Source organism: Gobius niger (assembly GCF_951799975.1).
Source record: "Gobius niger genome assembly, chromosome: 12".
NCBI lineage: Eukaryota > Metazoa > Chordata > Actinopteri > Gobiiformes > Gobiidae > Gobius > Gobius niger.
The window spans coordinates 34,779,615-34,806,846 of record NC_136863.1 but is presented as its reverse complement, the minus strand read 5'-3'; the positions used below and the strand labels follow the sequence as shown (position 1 = coordinate 34,806,846).

General features: G+C 44.3%; 1 protein-coding gene across 1 annotated transcript; it reads left to right on the top strand.

Annotated features, from left to right (window-relative positions):
• Positions 1 to 71: 71 nt before the first annotated feature.
• Positions 72 to 18,560, top strand: crabp1a (cellular retinoic acid binding protein 1a). The gene is made up of 4 exons (XM_079567986.1): positions 72 to 151; positions 5,531 to 5,709; positions 15,614 to 15,727; positions 18,418 to 18,560. The coding sequence occupies exons 1-4, from the start codon at positions 82 to 84 to the stop codon at positions 18,466 to 18,468; spliced, it is 414 nt and encodes a 137-aa protein (XP_079424112.1). The 5' UTR covers positions 72 to 81; the 3' UTR covers positions 18,469 to 18,560.
• The last annotated feature ends 8,672 nt before the right edge of the window (positions 18,561 to 27,232 follow it).

Sequence of the window (27,232 nt, the reverse complement as noted above, 5' to 3'; positions counted from 1 at the left end):
CACACTGCTGGAGGAGACCGGGACAAAGCAAGGACGGAGGAGAGGAGGCTGCCAGACCCGTAACCCACAGCTGCTGCCACAATGCCCAACTTCTCCGGCACCTGGAAGATGAAGAGTAGCGAGAATTTCGATGAACTTCTCAAAGTCTTGGGTAAGAAGCTCGATCCTTTGAATCTACTTGTTGTCTCTGCTACATCGCAGCGTGAGGTCGGTCCATCTCATGCTACAGTCAGAAGAAAAAGCCTTTTGGGAGAAGATGGATGTGGAGTGAAAACAATCCACTTATTATTTGCTATTTTCTGAGTTACTTTTACAAGATAAAAATGGCATAAAGCTATTCTGGCTTTGAGGGGAAAACATGGGCATTAGACTAGATGATGTTTCAACACAAAATATGGAAATGAATGTAATTTCCTGACCTTAAATGTTTGCCTATTATGTTCATAAGCTTCATTTATTTTAGTGCACGAAGAGAACATGCATTTAAATGTGACAAGTGTATGAAGAAGTGTAAGAAACTGGCTCTGTGCTCAGGGATTACTGTGCACAAGGAAACACCGGAATATTCTAATCACCATCATTCTGTTCTATTTTTATTGCATTTCCCACTATTGCTCCCATTACTGCTACTATTGTATTTACTTTTTACCTCTATTTTTAAAAACAGTTTTACAGAGCTGGGACTTTTGTCGTGCTCAAATGTATTTACTGCAATACAATATCTTCTAATGCACTAAGTATTATTATTTGTTATCATAATATACTGCAATATTTTACCCTGAATGAACTGGATAAGGAAGCACAACTTCACTTTCCAAAAGTTATGAATATATATAAATCCGTCAGACATAAAAGTGTGACTTTATTAAATCCAATCAGCACCAAAATAGGTATGAACTAAACCCAGTTTAAAGGCACACTTGTATTTCAATATTATTTATTGGGTAAAATCCTACGCAGTGTGGCTTTAAGTAAAACAAAAATACATTATTTATCTTCTATAGCTGAGGTTAATGTCAAAGTCTTGCTACTGGACTTGGTCCATTATCGCACCCATGGGACAAATTAAAAGGAAATCGTCTCCATGTTTGAGGACATCAGTGATGCCATATCGCCGCCCTAAACAAATGTGGTATTGTTGCATTTTAAGGAGGGGTCACGGTGTTGTTCATGTCAAGCATTTAAGTAGGGCATGAATGAGCGATGCCAGGGGAGGTCCCGGGAGAAATGCCCCTCTCTGCTCTCATTCAGGAGTCCACAGTCTTCAGTGATGGTTGTGATGAGTGAGATTTGGACCAGCGTAAATGGGTCACTACTGTGTGGCAGCGCCTCCTGAAGCTGCTGCCAACGGGGCTCAATAATAGGAGACAAGCACAGAATAGATGTGGAATTTTGGGGCCGTGTTTGGAGACATTCTGCTTCCATTCAAGATTCTCCGTCTCACTATCAAACCTGCTTTGAGGGAGAGAGAGAGTATATGATGATTTTGCTTTTTGCTTGTTCAATATTGACATGGTACGAATAAATCAGGGCTTTTCAATCACATTTTTTACTGGGCCAGATTTTTCGGAAGCCACGACTAAACATGTTTTATGGGATAAAAAAAGGCCAGTTTTATATTCCAGCATTTTTAAGTCCTTTTTGCAAGACACAGCAGTGGCAGCAGCGAATGAACTCTCACTGTGTCACTTATTTCAGCCCTATTGGCGTCTAAAGCTTTTCCAGCTCCATTGTATATTTTGAAGCTCAGACTCTCACACCGAAGCACATGGCTACTTAACATGCGTAAACAAAAGGACGTACTTTAGCTGTTGGACTGATTCTGAAGAGGTATATATATAATAATGATGTTGTTGGGTCCGGCAGAGCCTCCTCAGTGAGAGTGTGTGCTGCTGTCGCCGTGTGTGTCATAATAATAATAATAATAATAATAATAATAATAAACCAGACTGTTTGGTGGGCCGGATCTGGCCCCCGGGCCGCCTGTTTAATCAGCCGTCATTAAATCAAAAATGGGACCAGCACATCAGGCTTGTACTGTGTTACCACACTTGACACTACACAGTTGTTATTTTTGTAGCCACAGCTGCCCTGGGGTAGTTTTCTTTTGATACGTCTAATGAGGTTTGATAATAATAATAATAATAACTGCAATTAAGTGAAAGTGCAGAATACAGGTACGACTCGTTCAATAAAACTCCAATACAAGTCAAAGTCGCGCTGTCGAGTAATTAAAGTACAGCATTTGCTTCAGAAAATGATCAAAGTAGAAAGTACACGATGGTTTAGTAAATGTTGTGAATAATAACTTTGAAGCTTTAAAAATATAAAACACCCATTTGACCATGTTGAGGGCAACACAACCAAAACGACTTCTTTGTTTTTAGTCAGTGATATTGACAGAACATTTGCACACTGCCCCCTACCTGTCAGTACTGGTAGTGTGAATCACAAGCCTTAAAAAAATGACAAAACGTGCTGCCATTTTTAGACTTTCTGCTTTGACATCTTCTTATAAATGTAGTGGAAACAAACATACTATTAGTGCAGTACTTCTGATCACCCCTGCATTCAAACATGATCAGATCTACTGTGATGGACATGGGTTTACTGCTAGATGCCCCCCCCCCTCCCCGGCTTAAATCCTCTGTATCTCTCCTTAGCATAAACAATGTAATATAGCACTAACCTGTGGATTAATGCCACATTTCCATCATTTGGAAACCAGTGAACCAAAAGTAACCCTCCCTATTGTTCGGTCGTACCGTCTTATCAAACCCGGCCCACATCCCACAATAGTAAACAATGGTCTACAGTGTCCCTGATACAAAACTATACGTCTATGTGCTGCATTCCCTGGTCCGACATATGCTTGTTCTCAATTAGCGGCTGAGGGAGGTGATGAGATGGTATCGGCCCTTCCACTCAAAACAAAACCCCAGTCAACACGTAATTACTGGGACACTGATGGGAAGTGATGCAGCTCCAGCCTGGACCTTATGTCAGAGCCAGTGAGTGATGCGCTACGGCAAGTGGTGCAGCCCAAAAACATGAGACTGTGTGTGTTTGCAGTGAGGATGGAGAGAGTGAACACATGTGGGGCCGTGGTGCGTTCAGGGTCCCAACATTCCAGCTCAAAAACAAATGAGACTGTGTGTGTTTGCAGTGAGGATGGAGAGAGTGAACACATGTGGGGCCGTGGTGCGTTCAGGGTCCAACATTCCAGCCCAAAAACAAATGAGACTGTGTGTGTTTGCAGTGAGGATGGAGAGAGTGAACACATGTGGGGCCGTGGTGCGTTCAGGGTCCCAACATTCCAGCTCGTATTTGACCAATGACCGCATTCAGTGTAGTTGTAAATAACAAAGCAGTGGATAATCGCCATAACGCAATGAGGCAGAGCAAATTATCAAAGCTGAATTTCACTGGAGAAGAAGAAAACACCATTAAAAAAGATGATGATGGATAATTATGATGAAGAAAGATGACTCATTTATTCAGAGACCTTTGGGAATTATGGCTTGGGTGCATTTGGTGTAAACAGATTTTATGTTTGGGTGGATGTTCTCGAAACATGACTGTCACTTTTTGGCAAGTTAGCGTCATCATAAAAAAAACACTGTGATTTTCTGTGGCCCAAGTGAACGCACATGTTGAATCTGTGGATGTGAAGAGTCTGAAATGCGAGGGGACAGAGGAGCAGCCTGCGCCTGCTGTCGGCCGGCTGTGTCTGATCCGACTGGACGTTTCACCCAGGGGGGGTCTCAGCCTCTCAGGGTCACAATAGAAGCAGAAAAGAGGGGCATGTACAGAACCTAGTAGATTTTAGCCCAATGTGCTGCTGACACAGTCGACTTTCCCTCACAGTCAATTTAAAGATTAGAAGAACCTCGTTTTAATGAAATGGTTTGTAACATTTCATTTGAATCTAATTCACAATAGCAACAACGTTCTACCTCAGTTATTGTTACAGGAGTTTTTAATCGTCAAGTCTTGGTCAATTATTTTGCAGTAACAAGATCTGGCTTAGAGTTTGAAGGAGCGAGTTACATAAGTCAGTGTTAATGTCGTCGACTAAAATATTTAGTCTTAATTTTAGTCAAAGTGATATTTTTGTGACTAAAATTGGACTAAAACTAAATGAAAAGTTTCTCATGAGACTAAAACTGTGACTAAAATGTCCAGATATTTGAGTCGACTAAAATCAGACTAAATAAAAATGAAAAGGAGAGACTAAAATCATCCAAACTTGTATTGAGCGTCTGAAAGAGCCTCAGATCATGTTTAAAGGATCAGCTCTGAGCTTTGTTCATGTGGAGCAGAAACATGAAGCAGAGGAACAACATTAAATATGATTATCATGAATATTATCAATGCAAAGTCCACTCAATTAGTCTGAAATTTAGTCGACTAAAACTAGACTAAAATTGAAAAGATTTTTTCGACTAAATCTTGACTAAAATTAAAATACATTTTCGTCAAAAGACTAAAACTAAATTAAAATATGTTGTCAAAATTAACACTGACATAAATGATACTGGAGTGTTGACCCATATCTGTAAAAACTACATTTAATCGTTTTTTAATATGAAAAAATACAACTGAATAGAAAGTCGAGATTTCTTCCTGCTGTAGTTGTTGTCATGGTAGTAGTGATGGTGTTGGTATTAGTAGGAATAAATGTTCTTGTTGACAGAAGTAATTATAGCAGGAGTAGTTGTTTTTGCAGTAGTAGTTGAAGTAGTTGAGGTGGCCATAATGTGGCCCCTCCAGACCTCATTGACCTCCTCCACCATCACACTCCATCTCGCTCCCTCCGCTCCTCCAACGCCAACCTGTCCCTCCCCTGTAAGACCAAGCGCCTTCTCCATCGCCGCCCCCACACTCTGGAACTCACTGCCCCCACCGCTCCGTGCCTGTTCTGACCTCCCCACCTTCAAGAGAGAACTCAAAACTCACCTCTTTAAAAAGGCTTTTAATATCAAGTAACTGCCCTCATTTTAATGTGCTCATTTTATGTGTGATTTTATTCTTGTTTTCTGTAAAGCGTCTTTGAGAGTCTTGAAAAGCGCTATACAAATAAAATGTATTATTGTTATTATTATTTTAGTGGGCTACATCCTTCAGAGTGAGCTGTTGGTGATGCTCATCTTCTATCTATCTACCCCAGGGCAGCTATGGCTACAATAAAAGCTTTCCACCACTGTAGGATGATAGGCTTGCAGAGTAAGTAATAATGGCAGTAGTGGTTAGGTAGTTTGTGCTTGGTACTTTTATTGTACATAAAACTTCAATATACAAGTTAATAGCAGAGTGTTGTATTTGAATTTTATTATACAGTCTTGGATCACCTCTTTACTTTAAGTTGGGAGCCTACCATGTGCTGCAGCAGTCATTTTCCTATTGGTTGCCATGAGCTGAATTGAGGGAAAGGGTTAGAGATATTTGATACATGATAAATGTCCTTTAAAGTGTGTACATTGGGCTGTTGTCTCATTTCGGTCACTGACCCGCCCGTCTGTTGCTGCAGGAGTGAACGCTATGCTGCGGAAAGTGGCTGTAGCAGCAGCTTCAAACCCTCACGTGGAGATCCGTCAGGAGGGAGAGACTTTCTACATCAAAACCTCCACCAGCGTCCGCACCACCGAGATCAACTTCACTGTGGGAGAGGAGTACGACGAGGAGACGGTGGACGGGCGCAAGTGCAAGGTGCCAAAGTACAGTAGGACACACACGTGTTCACTAACTACAGCAGGGGTCAGGACACACATCTACAGACTGTGTTCACTAAACAGGGGTCAGGACACACATCTACAGACTGTGTTCACTAAACAGGGGTCAGGACACACATCTACAGACTGTGTTCACTAAACAGGGGTCAGGACACACATCTACTGACTGTGTTCACTAAACAGGGGTCAGGACACACATCTACAGACTGTGTTCACTAAGCAGGGGTCAGGACACACATCTACAGACTGTGTTCACTAAACAGGGGTCAGGACACACATCTATGCACTGTGTTCACTAAACAGGGGTCAGGACACACATCTATGCACTGTGTTCACTAAACAGGGGTCAGGACACACATCTACTGACTGTGTTCACTAAACAGGGGTCAGGACACACATCTACAGACTGTGTTCACTAAACAGGGGTCAGGACACACATCTACTGACTGTGTTCACTAAACAGGGGTCAGGACACACATCTACAGACTGTGTTCACTAAACAGGGGTCAGGACACACATGTGTTCACTAAACAGGGGTCAGGACACACATGTGTTCACTAAACAGGGGTCAGGACACACATTTACGGACTGTGTTCACTAAACAGAGGTCAGGACACACATCTACTGACTGTGTTCACTAAACAGGGGTCAGGACACACATCTACAGACTGTGTTCACTAAACAGGGGTCAGGACACACATCTACAGACTGTGTTCACTAAACAGGGGTCAGGACACACATCTACTGACTGTGTTCACTAAACAGGGGTCAGGACACACATCTACAGACTGTGTTCACTAAGCAGGGGTCAGGACACACATCTACAGACTGTGTTCACTAAACAGGGGTCAGGACACACATCTATGCACTGTGTTCACTAAACAGGGGTCAGGACACACATCTATGCACTGTGTTCACTAAACAGGGGTCAGGACACACATCTACTGACTGTGTTCACTAAACAGGGGTCAGGACACACATCTACAGACTGTGTTCACTAAACAGGGGTCAGGACACACATCTACTGACTGTGTTCACTAAACAGGGGTCAGGACACACATCTACAGACTGTGTTCACTAAACAGGGGTCAGGACACACATGTGTTCACTAAACAGGGGTCAGGACACACATGTGTTCACTAAACAGGGGTCAGGACACACATTTACGGACTGTGTTCACTAAACAGAGGTCAGGACACACATCTACTGACTGTGTTCACTAAACAGGGGTCAGGACACACATGTGTTCACTAAACAGGGGTCAGGACACACATTTACGGACTGTGTTCACTAAACAGGGGTCAGGACACACATGTGTTCACTAAACAGGGGTCAGGACACACATCTACAGACTGTGTTCACTAAACAGAGGTCAGGACACACATGTGTTCACTAAACAGAGGTCAGGACACACATCTACAGACTGTGTTCACTAAACAGGGGTCAGGACACACATCTACTGACTGTGTTCACTAAACAGGGGTCAGGACACACATCTACAGACTGTGTTCACTAAACAGGGGTCAGGACACACATCTACAGACTGTGTTCACTAAACAGGGGTCAGGACACACATGTGTTCACTAAACAGGGGTCAGGACACACATCTACTGACTGTGTTCACTAAACAGGGGTCTTGTTTTTCATCATATGAGGCTGTCAATATATTCAAAATATCCCAATGTGGAACCTAGTAATTTAGGTCCAGTTAATTGAGCGTCCGCATTGAGGAAAAAAGGGTAAAAAAAAGGCGGGACGGGGTTGAAAAAGACAAGTATTAGCGACCCATGTTTAAAAACTAGATATGATATATTTCAACACGGTCGGCTGAGTTTGAAGACGTATCAGGCCCAGATTATGCATAGAACCCTCTCAAAAGTGATCCCACATTGTCTAATCTAAACACAAGCGAGCATCCAGGTGAGCTAGACCTCCCAATGTGAATGGGCAGGTCCAAATCATACAAATGAGGTGCAGCATGTAACTGATTCATATCAAACAGAAGAAAAAAATGTGTCTTAGTTTGGCTAATATGCTGCTTAAAATAAGGTCTAAATGTACACAGTTCTGAAAAAACCCTCTAAATGCTGCCATTCACATCAGCTGAGCCCATCTCCCTCTTCAGGGCGTAGAAAGTGGTCCCATCTGTAACTGAACCTACTCTTTTCTGCTTCCATAGTCTTCTCATGGATCTGTTTCCAAGGCATTTCTTTCTAACCTAATTTCCTTCACAGATTAAATCCTCACGTATGACCACCTAATCTACATTAACCCCCGTTAAACCCATCAGATTACTCCGCCATCAGTTTTAGTGGATAGTACTGTTTCTATAGGCGGTGCACTCAGGGCCTGTGGGATTTCTCCTTGCCTGTTCTTCCTGAAGGTTGAATGAAATATTAATAATGCTGCACCTGCTGGAGGTTGAGTATTAGGGTCACGCTCCACAGCTGGATCGGGGCAGATGGTTGGACTGATCTGAGGCTGGAGACGTCTTCTCATGTCGTCAGATACAGTCAGTGCGGTGGTTTAACAGGGCTTTGACTCAGAGGGGAGAAAGAAAGAACGGAGGGAGAGACTCAAGTTGAATTTTAATTATGTAGAAAATAAAACAATCGACCAGAGCCAGTGTGAAAACCCTCTGAGTCAAAGCAAACTAGCAACATGGAGTCGATGATGTCCTGCTTGGAGCTGGGGTAACGTTACATGTTTTTCGATACCAGTACTTGAATGATACTTGGTTTTCGATACCGATACCTGAACGATATCTTTCTCCGATGCCTATACTATAATATTTGTCACCTTGAACCGGAAAACAAAGCGATAATGTATGAAAGAGCTGCAAATTGACAATATCAGATTCATCTCCAATGTGAAACTGGGAAATTATTTGGGGAAAAATGGTGCAAAATTGGGATAAATTGTGGCAAAAAAGGGAGGGGGGGTTAAAATAGGGGGGGGGGGGGGGATTGTGACAAAAATATGAACATTTAAAAAAGAAAAAAAATGGGGAAAATGGGGCAAAAGAAAGTGGATGCTTTGGAACTAAAGACATAAGTTTTTTTCACGGTTCCTGCTTTCCATACTTTCATTTGTTCAATAGTAGAACCTCCCGTATTTGCCCGACCATGTCGCACCACAGGCAACTACCTGGGCCTGGAGGCGTAACTTCTTTATTGCAGTAAGAGTAACTTAGAGTAACTGGTTATTTGTATAAAAGACACCTGTCCACAGCCTCCAACAGTCAGACTCCAGACTCCACTATGGCCAAGACCAAAGAGCTGTGGAAGGACACCAGGAAAAGAGCTGTAGACCTGCACCAGACTGGGAAGAGTGAATCTACAATAGGCAGCAGCTCGGTGTGAAAAAATCAACTGTGGGAGCAATTATCAGAAAATGGAAGACATACAAGACCACTGATAATCTCCCTCGATCTGGGGCTCCACGCAAGATCTCATCTCGTGGAGTCACAATGATCATGAGAACGGTGAGCAACAATCCCAGAACCACAGGGGGGACCTGGTGAATGACCTGCAGAGAGCTGGGACCAAAGTAACAAAGGTGACCATCAGTAACACACTACAACCACAGGGAATCCCAGACGTGTCCCCCTGCTTAAGCCAGTGCATGTCCAGGCCCGTCTGAAGTTTGCCAGAGGCACATGGATGATACAGCAGAGGACTGGGAGAATGTCATGTGGTCAGATGAAGCCAAAGTAGAACTTTTTGGTATAAACTCAACTGGTCGTGTTTGGAGGAAGAAGAAAACTGAGCTGCATCAGAACACCAGACCTATTGTGAAGCATGGGGGTGGAAACATCATGCTTTGGGGCTGTTTTTCTGCTAAGGGGACAGGACGACTGATCCGTGTTCAGGAAAGAATGAATGGGGCCATGTATCGTCAAAACCTCCTTCCATCAGTGAGAGCTTTGAAGATGAAACGTGGCTGGGTCTTCCAGCCTGACAATGATCCCAAACACACCACCCGGGCATCGAAGGACTGGCTCCGTAAGAACCGCCCGGGTGTCGAAGGACTGGCTCCGTGAGAAGCATTTGAAAGTCCTGGAGTGGCCTAGCCAGTCTCCAGACCTCAACCCCATAGAAAACCTGTGGAGGGAGGTGAAAGTCCGTGTTGCTCGGCGACAGCTCCAAAACATCACTGCTCTGGAGAAGATCTGCAGGAGGAATGGGCCAAAACACCAGCTACTGTGTGTGCAAACCTGGGACAGACCTATAGTGATCGTTTGACCTGTTATTGCCAACAAAGGTTATATTACAAAGTATTGAGTTGAATTTGTGTTATTGACCAAATACTTATTTTCCACCATAATTAAGAACTTCTTTAAAAATCCTACAATGTGAATTCCATTATTTTAAGTGGGAGAACTTGCACAATTGGTGGCTGACTAAATACTTTTTTGCCCCACTGTATCTGCTCGGGCAAAAAGAGCTGTTTTCAGCCTGGATTTGAACATTGTCAGAGTTGAGGCCTGTCTCACATCCTCGTGAAGACTGTTCCAGATTTTAGCTGCATGAAACTGAAACGCAGCCTCACCGCGTTTAGTCCTGACTCTGGGAACCACCAGGAGGCCCCTCCCTGAAGTTCTCAGGGCCCGAGATGGTTCATACGGCTCTAACATGTCAGAGATGTAACACGCAGAGCTGTTTTAAAGTCTATTCTCTGAGCGACAGGAAGCCAGTGCAGAGACCGGAGCACTGGACTAATATGGTCGTATTTCCTGGTTCTTGTCAGGACTCGAGCAGCAGCGTTCTGGACGTACTGCAGATGTCTGACAGTTACAGCAGCCGTTACAGTCGTCTGACCTGCTGGAGACAAACACATGGATGCGTCTCTCTAAGTCTGACTATTCCTCTGATCTGACACGTTTCCTGCTCACTCCAAAACTTTCTTTCTGCTGCTCCATTACCGTTTTTTAATCGAGGGACAGGGTGGCATCTTCTTTTTTCTTTTCTTTTTTTAAAACTTGATGAAGTGTGTTCTACAGATGAACTTGCTTGCTTGTGATGGTAGCAGGTGATTCAAGAACCAAAGAGAAGAGAAATTCAATTATAAATCCTGGATAATAACCCAACAAGAGAGAAAAGTACTGCAGGTGTAAAACGACTGTGGACCTCGGAGGGACGACTGTGCCCGCTGGATAAACTAAATCTATCCACAGTTGTAAGTGTCACAACATTTTGTCTGCCTCACACTCCGCCGCCCTGTTTGCATTGCTGTGTTTTGAGGGGGCCAGTCATGACCTAGTTGTCAGTTTGTTGCTCCCTCAGTCTGTGCCACCAGTGCATGCTGGGTAACTGGGCACAGGCATGAGACGGTTGTGCCCTCTCTCCACACGGCGCTTCTCTGTTTTCAGCCAAACAAATCGCACTGTCGCCCCGCATTAACTGCCATTTGTTCACGTTTGTTCTTGGTTGGCACAAGAACATAACTCTACTATTTTACTGGACTTTTTAAACCATGTAATAGTGTAGTTCCCTCGTCAAAAACAAACAGTGTGTGCTGTCTATGTAGCAGTGAGTAGTTTGATTGAAATGGAAGCTGAGGCTGATGATGTTGGCTGAGTTTTGGCAGCGTCCCGGGTCTGGAGGGGCACTGAGGGTCTGGCAGCAGGACCGGGTCATGGGCAGCTGGTCTGTTTAAAGGCTGGGGCTGATTTACATCTTCACAAATGTCAAGCTGTATCATTTTTTGTTAGTGATTCGGTCCAAAAAGACTGTGTTAATATTTTATTTTTTGATGAAAAAACAAAATAGTAGTCGGGCCTGAAGGGCGTGTGCTGCTTGGTTCAGGGTTGAGTTAAACATGTCTTTATATAAAGTGATGTGTTTTGAGGTTATGACATTAACACTGAGGAACAGGCCTGAGGCGACTGACACAGACATCAGCAGGATCCATCAGGAGACATAAGAAGCACCAGGGAGGATAACATGATAAGTCGGGCTGCACCATGATTTATACAGTAGCAACTCCCTGGAAACGCGTCGGATTCTACTCGCAAAAATACAATCACGGTGCTTTTGAGTCTTTTTTCTTCTGACAAGGTTATCTCAGGCCACGTCCATCTCACAGCCTCCTCTGTGATGTCCAGGATGTGGGTGGTCCACGTGGTGCCATGGACAATATCATGGCCACAGGATGCAGCTACTAAAAAGGTTACAGAAACACAAGGAAAAACACCGAAGTAGGAAAGACAACAGGAGTGAGCTGTGGGAAACACTGACAGAGCTTTATAAGCATCAAATACAGGGGTTTGTGTCCAGGGGTGAGAGTTGTTATGGGCTACAGAGGATTTTGGGTACGATCTGAAATAAAAACTTTAAACCCAGCAGGAAATTGGCTCTTTGTGAAACAGAGACGAGCAGATGTGAAGCCAAGGACAGCACATGCTCTCATGAACATGCCCCGTTAAAGTCAGTATCATGTTTATTTGTTCAGGTTGCTAACAGGACAAATCATTTAAAACAAATCATTTAAAACGGCAAGATCAGGGTGTGTGCAGATATTCTAATTCAAGACCAAAAGCTTTTAAAAGCAGCAGTTATACTTCGAGAATGCAAGGAAATGTAGTCATCTGGAATTGACCCAGGCAGTTGAGTTCCTGTAGCGATGAGAGAAAACCTCACTCGTACGTTTTCTCTATTTAAACACGGTTACCTGAGGAGTTACATGAAAGAGGGAAAACGTGGAAGAGCTCGGTCGCTTCTAACCTCACCCAAAGACCAGACAGGTGCGTATCAACTCATCTAAGCTCAGGTAAGAACATATCTCAGTGTGGAAAAACGGTGGCCTGTTCCTTTAAGTTCACGTTAATCATGTGACCCCTTCTGTTGTCCAAACGTGCTGTCGAATGAAACTTGTGTTTGTGTCCTCCTACACAGCTTTAACAAAAACACCAGCATACAAACATTACCTTTAAGTTACGGTTATGTTAAAGCAGTACTAACTTGTTACCTTAATAAATCCTTTTTCGTCGTCCCTCTGGAGGTAATACAAGTGTTAATGGGATGATTGGGGGGTGTCGTCTCCCCCTAGTGTCTCTGGCCTGAAAACCACAATTGCAACTTTGCCTGCACCGGGTACGAGTCACCAATACACACTAATGGAATCATGAAGAAGAAGCTAACAGGCTAGCGGGCAAAGCTAACTGTGGGCTAGCACCACTTAAACAATATTTACAGCCAAGTTTGAGTGAAAAGACTTTTCTCCATTGTGTCGTTGGGCTGTGGCACAATGTACAATATCCCTCTGTCCCTTTGTCTTTTCTGTCAGCGTAGTATTTACTCTCACGGAGAATTAATATGTAAAAAACTGCAACGTGCTACGACACCTGCAGTGGCGCTTATGGCCTCTAGGGGCATGAGCTACTTAGTACTGCTTTAAAGGCCTCATACCTTTTTTTTAATTACAAACAATGAAAGAGTCTTTGAATGAACATGTCAGTTGTGTCCAAACTCATAGAACTTTCCTAACCTGCCTGTAGCAGCTCAATTCTTCACAAGGACGGGTTTAAAGGCAGAGTCACTTCTCACTTCCACTGAAAGTTTGTTAAATTGATACCAATGCTTTTTATTTGGATGCACAGTGCTCTAACCATAAATGTCTGAATTGACAATATATACAAACCAGTTGCAGTTGTGGTGCCTTTTTTAAAAACACCAGCACATCCTACATTACGTTTAGGTTAGTGTTGTGTTAACTTAGTCAAACAGGTTAAGTAGTAACTCTAAGAAGTAAGTAAGTACGAGCCACTTCTGGACAAATGAATGGAAATCCCCTTGACAAGCTCAGGTTCATCCTGGGCCGAGCTCCTGCCGTGGGAGACGTGTGAGGAATCGGCTGCAAAGGCAATGAAGAGGCAGAAAAAGAGGCTCGATCCATCCCAGTCAGAGGCTTGTCCCGCACTGAAATACAGCCGTGGCTAATCAGCTCTATGGACTTCAACTCCAAGAGGCTTTGGCAGAGGGAATACGGCGGCCCGGAGGGAGCTGCGTTTCACCTTTGATATGGTGATTAACTCTGAGACACAAACGAGGCATCGGGGCTTTAGCCAAGGCCAAACTGTACGAATGAGCCACACTGAGGCTCTGAGACTTTCCCAGGCCGTCACATCTGCGGGTCGGACGTGTTTCAGCCTCGGGCAAATACTGTGGGTTTAAGATGAAGGATGTGCAGATGTTTTTGAGGAGGATTTGGAGACAAACTGTGGGTTTTCACTGCGGAGACAATTTAATCATTTAGGAAAGAGATAAGTGACAGAGACTCGTGATTTATGTGTTTACTGTTTATCTCCTTCAAAATCAAAAAAAGATAAGCAAGAGTGGTTTTGTCAATGGACCAAATATTCAACATAAATCAAGTGTTTTGTGTCAGATTTGATCTTTATTTTTTCCATATGTGGTCTTGGCTCTTGGTCAGTCAATGATGTTTTTTTTAATGATGCACAGTAATTAAATCTGACATTTCACAGAAAAACACATTTCATACAGTATCTATTCATTTTGAGAAAGCTGCTTCAGATGTGTGGTCATTGTGTGGTACAACAAATAAAACCTGACATGTAGATGTGATATACTGAGACCTATTGGCCACTAAATGGACTAAAACATCCTTCATTTTCAGCCGTGGGTCAGCAGCCACCTCTTACCTCGTGAGGAATGATTCCTGAAGCGTAATCTGACTTAAATCATTTGAAATGTTATGGAAATGACTTAGACAGCAGCGCTCAGAGGATTTGTGTGTCTTTATAAGCTGCTGAGGTCTAAAGCAGGAAGGATGATGGTGGTAGGTTACAGTATTTCAGGTCTCTAATAACATGATAATGAATGATTGGATTTGCACAGTTGTTTGTGACGCACACTGTTTGCTTTGGTGATTCGGGTCAAACTCGGCCCTTCAAAGGTTTGATTAGACCCACAAAAGGGAGCTGAGATGTGCAAAGGAGGCTGAAGCATTTGTGCACTGAATACTATGACTGCTCTTGGTGAAAAATGTTTTTAAAATGTGGCCCCAGCACCAAGCTCCTGTGGCCCAAGTGAAAACTTGGAAACCACTTTTTTCAGTATTTATTTAACAGGGCTGTATCTACATGTGACGGGTGAAGAGCCAGAACTCAGTGTCACTGTGGGCTGTGGTGGCTCATGATGTGTCGTCCTGTTCCTTTAAAGAGGGGGTGTTCTGCTTTAAAGAGGGGGTGTTCTGCTTTTGTCAGTCCCACAGCACCAGTCTATATCTCACTACAATGATGACAAACCTTCTGTTGGTCTTTAAATGCAGTAAATCAGAATAACTGCCTTGTATAAAATGTCTCTCTCAAAATGGCTGTAGTGAATGTCTTGAAATAGGCCTCTGTCTCTTTAAGAACCTCTGAGCCTTTAGACACGCCCCCTCCACACGCTGTCTGTGGCATCAGTGGGGAGGGGGTTCTGCTGAGGAGCAGTGGTTGGTTACTCGGCTGGTGACCAAAGCTCGGAGGCGTCTCCAGGAGGTGGGGGCGTTCCTAGGAGGACTCAGGCAAACCTATCCCTAAAATGGCCGCCATCAGAGTTTTTACAGATGACTCAGAAATACGTGAATGTGCCAAGGCAACACTTCAGCCATGTTTTTAATGAGGGAGTGACAGAATAACATGATGGAAAGCTTGAAAGAGTCCATTTTGCAGAATACCCCCCCTTTAACTTACATCTTAGGCAAGAGGTCCGGCCTAAGAACTCATCTGTTGAGTTTTACCGTGCAAACCAAAGCAACAGGAACATCAGGAAGTCGGACCCTTACACCTCACTATTAACTTTAAATCAATATTGACTGCATATTAACGCCAATGAATGAGAAAACACATGCTGACCCTGTCCTGTCCTGTCCTGTAGAGCCTGGCGACCTGGGACTCGGAGAACAAGATCTCCTGCAGACAGACTCTGGTGGACGGAGACGGGCCCAAGACCTTCTGGAGCCGCGAGCTGATCGGGGACGAGCTAATACTGGTGAGACAGGGATTAATGCTGATGAGAGGGAAGAGGGAGTGTGAGAGGGAAGAGGGAGTGTGAGAGGGAAGAGCGCTGTGTGAGAGGTTCAGACGAGGTACTGGAAGATTATGTATATTTTGGGTGATTCAGGACTGAAAAGGAGCTTCAGGCTGTAGCACCGAGGTTCAGCACATTCCACATGACACATACTTAAAGCCACACTGTAGTTTGTTACGACATCACAACTAAATGTAAAACTAAAAACACAATCAAACATGGCAGTGACACCAAACATGCTCCTAAATCTGCACAAAGCTTTAGAGGAGCTCAGCATATGTAAACATGTGACCTTTCAGCAAGTAAGAAGTGAGTAACTGGCGGATATTCTGCGACTTTGCTCCGGATCATTTGTGATCATTTGTTGATACTGTGCCGCTCTAAGTTGTGTCATAAAGTTGCACATTTGCTCGTCTTTCCGTCACTGCTTTCCTGGGAGCTCCTGGCACGTCTTATGAATCACAATGAAATTTCAAAGCAGCCGGAGTCCTCGGTTTGAGGAATGGTTAATAAAACGAGATGGAGAGAGAGAGAGAGAGGAGCAGAGTCCGCCCCAGGAGCTGTTCCCAGGCTTTCATCCCAGTCCCATCGGGAGGAGTCGAACTACAGACCTGACACGGTGCTGAGGAGCCGGTATTTAAACAGATTAAAACTGACAGGAGTCAATGGGTTTAGACCAAAGAGCAGAGCTGATGGTTTACAGGAACAGTTTTTACTCCAAAAACGTAAGGAACATTTCATTTTGGGACGTTATTAGAGACGAAAGACTGAAATAAAGAGGGACTTGAGAAACCCCAAAACACTGGGCAGTAAATGATTAAACACTGTACAGGCCAAGATTCAAAACTCTCAAAATACTATGCAATAAGATCCTAAAATGATGTTTCCCAACTGGAGAAACAGGAGCCCTTGGACGTACACAAGCTCTTAGCAGGCTGCTGGGATCAGTGTTAATTTCGTCGACTAAAATATTTAGTCTTAATTTTAGTCAAAGTGATATTTTTGTGACTAAAATTGGACTAAAACTAAATTAAAAGTTTCTCATGAGACTAAAACTGTGACTAAAATGTCCAGATATTTGAGTCGACTAAAATCAGACTAAATAAAACTGAAAAGGAGAGACTTAAATCATCCAAACTTGTATTGAGCGTCTGAAAGAGCCTCAGATCATGTAAATTCTCTGTTAAAGGATCAGCTCTGAGCTTTATTCATGTGGAGCAGCTCCATGAAGCAGAGGAACAACATTAAACATGATTATAATGAAGATTATCAATGCAAAGTCGACTAAATTCGTCTTAATTTTAGTCGACTAAAACTAGACTAAAATCGAATTACATTTTCGTCAAAAGACTAAGACTAAAACTAAATTAAAATATGTTGTCAAAATTAACACTGGCTGGGATTATTTCAGAGTTTTCTCTTTATTCTGTTTAATTTCAATATCATTTCTGGCTCCCATTGTGAAAAGCGTTGGCCCACACAGGGGTGGGAGTAAAGGTCATGTGTTCAGCTGCTCTAGAAGCCACTTGCTGCTCACAAAGGCCACTCTCAGTTAGTACTTTTCTGACAGGACAAAGAACTATAACAACTTTACAGCAAAATAAGCATCCAGGTGCCAACTCTTGCACAAATGTTTACATTTTACCTGAGTTAGAAACCCCTACTTATATTGTGGACAATGCTGCTATTTGTGTATACTTTTGGGGGTCAGCCTGCATCGAAGCGGAAAGATTGTCTTGCGATCAAGCAAAACTTGCCTTTGCTTTAAACATTCGACATTGTAAAATGTGTTGCCACACCGTGATTTTCTTTTCTACATCCGCCCAAGGCCCACATGGAATTATAATCGATGATCATTGAGGGGTCCTTGGACTATGACAAGTATTATACTCAAATCTGAAATGGTTCAGTCCAGTTTGTTGAGCGTTAAAGCCCGTATGGGATGTTTCTGCTCTGATGGACGCGGATCAGGAGCTTTTCTCACCTCCTCTTATAGGCCAGTCACAAACCTGTGAGTGGGTTTGGTTTGTTTAAAAGTTACCTTAAGATTTGTAACCAAGCCACACACAAACAAGTTACTTTTGCATGATGTAGTATAATAAGTCTTTCCCTTAATAAAATCTGTATCAAAACAGCAAACCGTCTCTGACTCTCAGGATGCAGTAATTCCTTGCTGACAGATTGGGCGTCTTTTTGAATGAAGCTTTGGGGAAAGTCTGGCTGACACTTGGAAAAGGAGTCTTTGCACAAACAAACATGCATCATTGTGTCGTCTTTAAAGGCGCGATGAGTCATTGTTGTCCATGACCTCATTTTAAAAATCCCAAACCAGCTCATAGTGAATCATATCAGCCCCAGAGAGAGAGAGCGAGAGGAGCAGGGATCAGAGACGGCCTGATCCGATGTGGCAGCTCTCAGTGGAACTGGGCCACATTTACATATGATTTGCATGATCCGACTAATTGGTTTAGTCTGCAACAGTTTAAAGGGAGAAGTTTTTTTTTTAAAGCTGTGGGGAGACAGAGCTTATACATGAAGCTGGGAAATGCCAACACACTGGCAGGTCTTAGTTTCATTCAGTTTCATCAGCGGTTTGTCCGAGTCCTCACAGTCTGCGAGTTCTGACTGATATTTGTTTCTTTTTCTTGCAGATCTTTGGGGCCGATGACGTAGTTTGCACACGGGTCTACGTTCGAGAATGACACTCTGCAACTGGACAAAAACTCTGCATTCATCATTTATCCGTCAGTCAAATGAATCACTAGCACCGTAGCCTCTCTGACATTAACTCTCTCTGCCAATAGTCTCTCCAGTCGCAGTGTCTGTGTGTGAATGTTGTGAATGCTGTTCTGAGTCATTTAGCCGACCTTGTCAAACTCTGCAGTTGTTTCTAGGATTTAGTGACTTCCACTTCTCATGTCAGTAACAATAAAGGTTTGGGATGCTGAATACGGACTCCTGCGTCGTTGTAAATACAGTTTCTCGCGCTTTGTGGAAAATCTTTGCACTGATGTTTCCCATTTTCTAACTTAAAGCCACAACATTTCACTGAGTAAATCATTCATTTGGAGAGTTTTCATTGGTGAAAAATACCTTTAAATAGCATTTTTGAGTGGGCTCGACTTTCCTCAATATATTTTTCCTCTAGCTGTTAATATCAAATATCCAAGTGATGAATGATTTCTTTGTTATAATGTAGGAATCTGGAGTGGCTTTAATATAATGTCTGTGTACGGAGCCCTTATTTCATGAACTGCACAAACCTCCCGGGTAATGATGGGTAACACTTTACATTACGGGCCGGTAAGTCTGTGGCACTTATAGTGGTAATTACTAGTAATGACAGTGGTACTTACAGTGTAATTACAGTGGTACTTCTCTGTACTTATTGTGGTACTTACAGTGGTACTTACTGTGGTAAGTACTAGTATCTACAGTGGTAATTCTAGGTTATTATTGTGGTACTAAAAGTCATAATTACTAGTCATTAGGGTTAGGGGTTAGAGAGACACAGAGTTACCACTGGATCTCTCATTACTAAGAGATACAGTGGTAACTCTTAGTAATAAATACATCAATGGTACTTATTGGTCATTCAAGGATTCTACAGCAGCAATTCATAAGTAGTAAATGTGGTACTTCTACAAACAGACGTAATTTCTAGGATTGTGTGACTATAAAACAACAAAAAACAGCATTAGGGAAAACAAGAATTCATTTAGAAGAGTTACCACTGTATGTAGAAGTACATACCTTGTAATTCTCACTATAGTGTCCTTTAAGTACCACAATAAGTACCTATAATTACAACTGTAAATACCACTGTAATTACCAAGGACTTACCGGCCCGTAATGTAAAGCCTCTCTGCTGGTAACAATGTGAAGTGGTCAGAGCATAAAAAAGAGAAAAGGCTATTCAGAGCTGCAATTAGCACCATGACGCTAACAGATTCTTTTGAGTGGAGGCAAATTAAGCATCGAGTGATTAGAGTGAGTCCATTGACAATGTCTGTGGATGAGAATTATGCACAAAACGCCTCGAAAAACAGATCTGAAAACCCTGTTATACATGTTTTATGGACTCTCACCTTCCTATAAACTCTACAAATGTATTTTATAAGACACCACAGTCTCAAAATACTAACGTAATTCTTTATATGAGATTTATTTTGTACAAAGCTGTGGGTTAAAGCTACTTTACACACAAGCCTCTTACTGACTTTCACCTCAGTATTTCAAACCGTTTCATGGTTTATTCTGTGGCATATTTATCCAAGTATAAATCTATGGTTTGTAAAGTAACAGGATTACCTCTGTGGTGTAGAGCACAAACTATAAATAACTACAAATATATCTGCGAGTTGGCCTCAGTGCTGTAGGACTAAAAATGTGCTGCCGTATTTAGAGTGATAGTGTAGTAGTGTTAATGTCGTCGACTAAAGTGACTAAAACAAGACTAAATAGAAGTGAAAAGGAGAGACTAAAATCATCCAAACTTGTATTGAGCGTCTGAAAGAGCCTCAGATCATGTTTAAAGGATCAGCTCTGAGCTTTGTTTATGTGGAGCAGAAACATGAAGCAGAGGAACAACATTAAACATGATTATAATGAATATTATCAATGCAAAGTCGACTAAATTAGTCTTAAATTTAGTCGACTAAATTTACTTGCAATTTTAGTCGACTAAAACTGGACTAAAATGAATTACATTTTTATCAAAAGACTAAAACTAAATTAAAATATGTTGTCATTATTAACACTGTAGTGTAGTAGTAAAAGTGACTGAATGAAACAAACAGCAGTGTTTTGGTCAGTCTCAGTCTGACCTCTTTTGCTTCATTGGTCTGTGCTCCGTGTTTCGAACAAAATGTCCACAAAAAGGCGACGACAACAACAACGACAACAACAACAACAACAACAACAACAACAACAAAGGAGTGACTTTTGAACAGAAAATGCTTGTCCTGGTTTTCTGAAGACAACAATGAAAAGTCTTTCAAACGCACTGTCAGTTGTCACTTATCATAGTGCATGTGATCACAAATTCACACTTTAAAGACACACTGTGGAACATTCCAGATCACACGTTGCCATGTCACAAAGGAGACTCTACTGTTGCAAAAGTAAAACAATAAACATCTCAGCGCAAACATGCTCTTACTACTTTATAACACAATCCTAAACTTTATAGGCTTTACTCCAATGGCCTTAGATGATTTTCCACTCACTGCACAACCTTTGGTCCAAACTACACCACGAGTCCCAGTGTTGTCAGTCGCTCTGGCCGGGACCACCCCAGACCGAGCCGTCCCGAGTCCAAACAACAGCGACAAAATGGCAAGACATGAAAAACAAAACCCCAATCAGTCTGTGTCCCTCTCAGCTGCCAGCGATCAAAGGTTCCCATCCCTCACTGCCAGAGCGTGTCTACACCAGCGCTGCTGTTTGACCTGGTATCCCCCGGATGAATGCGCTTCCCCCCCGGGTGCACCTCAATGGTGAGGGGACCGCTCGCACGCTGGGATGTTAATCTAACGACGGGCTGCTGCTCCCATGGCAGGTCCAAACCACAAGATAAAAGCGGCGTTTGGGAGCGGAGAGGCCCGCACTGACGTCGCGCTGGCACCGAACAACACTGGGCTCTCTGTGCACCCAGTGTCCCCCTCCTCATCTCCACTCAAGGGCCCCGGGACGGGCTCTTCCCCCTCGGTCCAATAGTTTTGGGAGAAGGAGAGTTGAATTGAGGAAAAACACACTGGGGTCCTGGAGAACACAGCCACAGATTAGCCACTTCACTTCGCCTCACGACTCTGGATTTGCTTTGGCTTAAATACAGATAAAGTTGGATTGTTTCCCTAACGGGTGCTTGACATTTTGGACGGACCGAGAGAAGTCTGTGCTGCCACAAGGATGAACCAGGCCTGTCACAATATGGCAGGATTTTCACATAGTCCAGTTCTCCCTAAATCACCAAACTCCTAAAGCCCATTCAAGGACTTTAATATTGATTTCACATTAACCACATTTATTCCCAAGCCCTCCCTGGTGCCGTCCTCTCCATTTAGTCTTTAAATACAGTTCCACTCTTTATGAGGTGGTAAGTGCCATTGGCTGTGCAAATCACCAACACAACTCACGGTGTGCACAGTTACCAAACCCTGGCACTCTGTTTGCAGAGACTAGGCCCATTTTCGTTCTTTTGAAACATTTGGTCATTCACAAAACGTTAACACAACTTTATTTTCAGAGACGCTTTCTTGGGAAACGCACTGATAAACCGTGAAAAAGATGGAGATAGCATCACAATGGGCTTGTTGCACGGTGTGGCTATGCTAGTTCCTCTGACCTGAAGTTGTGAGCGCTAGTACTTCCTGTCTGTTTTCTTTTCCTATAGAGATGAGCTCGGACCTGCTGGAATAATAATCATATTTTCTAAAGATTACGTGGAGGGCGAGTTGGTGAGTTTCTGGTAGATGATCATTTACTGTGTGTTCAAATCTTAATGTAGGATGTAACGAGTTCCGAGGAGACGCCTGTGATCATAAAGGATTGATAGCTTGTCTTGAAGCTAAAGGCTAACATGCTATAAAAAATGGACTAAAAATATATAGCGCTAAAAAAATGTAAGTATTAATTTATATTTGAGGCACTATTTCAATTTGTATAATGCATGAAATGAATGTTAGCCTTTAGCTTTAAGACAAACTCACTGATCCTTATAAACATAGACGTCTCCTCTACGGAAATATTAACTCTGTACAGCGACTCGTTCACCCGCAGGAAGTGATCATCTACCAGGAACTCACTGTCCACCACAGAATCTTCAGGAAATCCGATGATTCTAACGGGTCTAAGCTAATCTTAATGGAAATTAATATGGACAGGAAGTACTAGCGCCCACAGCTACAGCTCAGGGGAACTAGCGTAGCCACATTGTGCAACAAGCCAATTAGCTGCTGAAGCCTAATAGGAAATGAGGTTCCAGAAAGTTCATTGCTGTAATGGACTTTTCAGTTAGACATTTTGTGTCTCCCCTGAACACAGGCGTGTCATTCTTACCACACGCAAATGTGTCTTTTTTTCACATGGCAATTGTTTTTTTTGCCTTATTCTAAATATAAGAATTGCCTCCAAAAACCCAGCCAAATTGCAAGCATGAAATAGCGGCAGTTAGCCCGCGCTAAATGTTATTTCATCTATTGCTTTTGTCTATGCTTGCTAGTGCACAGTGTGAAAATAGTGTGTTACAATAGTGAAGGCAAATGTGCGTCTTTCACTGTCACTCATTCATCCACAGGTCAGATGGTGAAGATAAACGCTGCACTGTGTGAGCGACTGTCCTGCTAAAAGAGAGAATATCCAAAGTACAGCAGGTACATGAAGCCTCCGCTCATTGAAGTACTAATGTGTTAAACCACAACCCATGTCCCTCTAACCCATATGTGTGAAGAGGCTGCTGCATGAGAGGACCTGCAGAGGCTCAGCCAAGTGTGTGCTGTCACATTCAATTACCCAGAAGGCTTTGCACCTGCATCGCCCCCAATGACATTTAAAGTCTCAAGACTAACGTGCCTCAAGACAAAGAGAAGAAAAATATGTTCAGAATGAATGTTGTTGTGAGTCATACGATATATATTACACTCATCTATTTCTGCAGTGACGTATTTGAAGTGGGGATGAGGTAACGCAGTTTCCCCTCAAATATATTATGTTTAATGGAAGAGGCTTTGCAGAAACACGAGGCACCAAACATCTGAAACGCACATCCAGCATGTCCACTTTAAATGTGAACATGAGCTGCTGAAGGTATTAGGTGAGAACTTTTGGTGTTAAGATTGTGTTTGTACGTAAGAGGCGACACAACAGAGCAGAATAATCCCTCTGGAGGAGAAGCGCCTGCGGGACGATTCTCATCATCAAGACAAATCAGTTCATAAACTCCGCCGGGACCAACACGTTTCTCTCGCTGACACAAAATCCTTCCCTCAGCTCCTGCAAAAAGACACACAGGCTCAAGAGGAAAACTGATATAAAGGAGGAGAAGGAAACGCTGGGAGTTGGTGCAGTATGTTTAATGCAGTACTTAGCCTTTTACTAAAACTATTACATTACCCTCTGTCAGTATAAGACAAGGCATTGTGTTATAAATAAGTCTAAAAAAACATATAACGTTTGCAGCAACAGTTTTCTTTGACAATATTGAAGTTCATTCTTCAGTTTTTCCTTTTTCGTCCTGTAAGCGCCTGCACCACAGGGCCCCGTACCTCTGGTTGGGAAACAGTTTAATGCAAGCCTTTTTTCATTGACTAAACAGTAATAGTAGTAATAGTAGTAATAGTAGTAATAGTAGTAATAGTGAAATGCCATGCCCTCATTGGCTTTGTCAAGTGTGTTACATGGAGTTTTATGCCCTTGGGCAAGACACTCCCCGGCCCTCACCAACAGTGTGAGTGTTGGGTCAGATTCCAGCCACACTTCCCTGGCAGCTTCACGGTCACACCTTCACCATCACTTACAGGGCGGGACATCGTACTGTAACACTTGCTGCAGGAGCATCGATGCTTCATCAAGTATCACAGCTCTTTTCTTTACTCGGAGGAAGTTTTATCATTTTGTTTTCAATCTTAACACAGTTTATGTCAAATGGCCTTTGGTATAAACTTTGGACACATGAGAGTTTTTCTTTTTTACACACTTTAAGGTGAACTTATTAGTTACCATAGTTACTGTATTGCATCGGCCCCCGAGCATCGTGATACGTATCGGACAAAAGTGTATCGTCATTAAAATGTTAAACCTTTTGCTCTAAAAATATTGTGTGAATAATCATTTTTTATTTATTTTGTATTTGTTGGGATTTCATGATATTTAAGGGGACACTGTTTGAGAATGTAAATCATCTCCATGGATAGTTCTGAATGGGTTCGGGTTAGACCTTCTTTGGGCTCCAGGGTTCGGGTTAGGTCTTCATTGGGCTCCAGGGTTCGGGTTAGACCTTCTTTGGGCTCCAGGGTTTGGGTTAGGTCTTCATTGGGCTCCAGGGTTCGGGTTAGGCCTTCATTGGGCTCCAGGGTTCGGGTTAGGCCTTCATTGGGCTCCAGGGTTCGGGTCAGGCCTTCATTGGGCTCCAGGGTTCGGGTTATAGGCCTTCATTGGGCTCCAGGGTTCGGGTTAGGCCTTCATTGGGCTCCAGGGTTCGGGTTAGGCCTTCATTGGGCTCCAGGGTTCGGGTTAGGTCTTCATTGGGCTCCAGGGTTCGGGTTAGGCCTTCATTGGGCTCCAGGGTTCGGGTTCGGGTTAGGCCTTCATTGGGCTCCAGGGTCAGGTTAGGCCTTCATTGGGCTCCAGGGTTCGGGTTAGGCCTTCATTGGGCCCCAGGGTTCGGGTTAGGCCTTCATTGGGCTCCAGGGTTCGAGTTAGGCCTTCATTGGGCTCCAGGGTTCGGGTTAGGCCTTCATTGGGCTCCAGGGTTCGGGTTAGGCCTTCATTGGGCTCCAGGGTTCGGGTTAGGCCTTCATTGGGCTCCAGGGTTCGGGTTAGGCCTTCATTGGGCCCCAGGGTTCGGGTTAGGCCTTCATTGGGCTCCAGGGTTCGAGTTAGGCCTTCATTGGGCTCCAGGGTTCGGGTTAGGCCTTCATTGGGCTCCAGGGTTCGGGTTAGGCCTTCATTGGGCTCCAGGGTTCGGGTTAGGCCTTCATTGGGCTCCAGGGTTCGGGTTAGGCCTTCATTGGGCTCCAGGGTTAGGCCTTCATTGGGCTCCAGGGTTCGAGTTAGGCCTTCATTGGGCTCCAGGGTTCGGGTTAGGCCTTCATTGGGCTCCAGGGTTCGGGTTAGGCCTTCATTGGGCTCCAGGTTAGGTCTTCATTGGGCTCCAGGGTTCGGGTTAGGCCTTCATTGGGCTCCAGGGTTCGGGTTAGGCCTTCATTGGGCTCCAGGGTTCGGGTTAGGCCTTCATTGGGCTCCAGGGTTCGGGTTAGGCCTTCATTGGGCTCCAGGGTTCGGGTCAGGCCTTCATTGGGCTCCAGGGTTCGGGTTAGGCCTTCATTGGGCTCCAGGGTTCGGGTTAGGCCTTCATTGGGCTCCAGGGTTAGGGTTAGGCCTTCATTGGGCTCCAGGGTTCGGGTCAGGCCTTCATTGGGCTCCAGGGTTCGGGTTAGGCCTTCATTGGGCTCCAGGGTTCGGGTTAGGCCTTCATTGGGCTCCAGGGTTAGGCCTTCATTGGGCTCCAGGGTTCGGGTTAGGCCTTCATTGGGCTCCAGGGTTCGGTTTAGGCCTTCATTGGGCTCCAGGGTTCGGGTTAGGCCTTCATTGGGCTCCAGGGTTAGGCCTTCATTGGGCTCCAGGGTTCGGGTTAGGCCTTCATTGGGCTCCAGGGTTCGGGTTAGGCCTTCATTGGGCTCCAGGGTTAGGCCTTCATTGGGCTCCAGGGTTCGGGTTAGGCCTTCATTGGGCTCCAGGGTTCGGGTTAGGCCTTCATTGGGCTCCAGGGTTAGGGTTAGGCCTTCATTGGGCTCCAGGGTTCGGTTTAGGCCTTCATTGGGCTCCAGGGTTCGGGTCAGGCCTTCATTGGGCTCCAGGGTTCGGGTCAGGCCTTCATTGGGCTCCAGGGTTCAGGTTAGGCCTTCATTGGGCTCCAGGGTTCGGGTTAGGCCTTCATTGGGCTCCAGGGTTCGGGTCAGGCCTTCATTGGGCTCCAGGGTTCGGGTCAGACCTTCATTGGGCTCCAGGGTTCGGGTCAGACCTTCATTGGGCTCCAGGGTTCGGGTTAGGCCTTCATTGGGCTCCAGGTCAGGCCTTCATTGGGCTCCAGGGTTCGGGTTAGGCCTTCATTGGGCTCCAGGGTTCGGGTTAGGCCTTCATTGGGCTCCAGGGTTCGGGTCAGGCCTTCATTGGGCTCCAGGTCAGGCCTTCATTGGGCTCCAGGGTTCGGGTTAGGCCTTCATTGGGCTCCAGGGTTCGGGTTAGGTCTTCATTGGGCTCCAGGGTTCGGGTTAGGCCTTCATTGGGCTCCAGGGTTCGGGTTAGGCCTTCATTGGGCTCCAGGGTTCGGGTTAGGCCTTCATTGGGCTCCAGGGTTCGGGTCAGACCTTCATTGGGCTCCAGGGTTCGGGTCAGACCTTCATTGGGCTCCAGGGTTCGGGTCAGACCTTCATTGGGCTCCAGGGTTCGGGTTAGGCCTTCATTGGGCTCCAGGTCAGGCCTTCATTGGGCTCCAGGGTTCGGGTTAGGCCTTCATTGGGCTCCAGGGTTCGGGTTAGGCCTTCATTGGGCTCCAGGGTTCGGGTTAGGCCTTCATTGGGCTCCAGGGTTCAGGTCAGGTCTTCATTGGGCTCCAGGTCAGGCCTTCATTGGGCTCCAGGGTTCGGGTCAGGCCTTCATTGGGCTCCAGGGTTCGGGTTAGGCCTTCATTGGGCTCCAGGGTCAGGGTTAGGCCTTCATTGGGCTCCAGGTCGCAGAGTGAGTTGC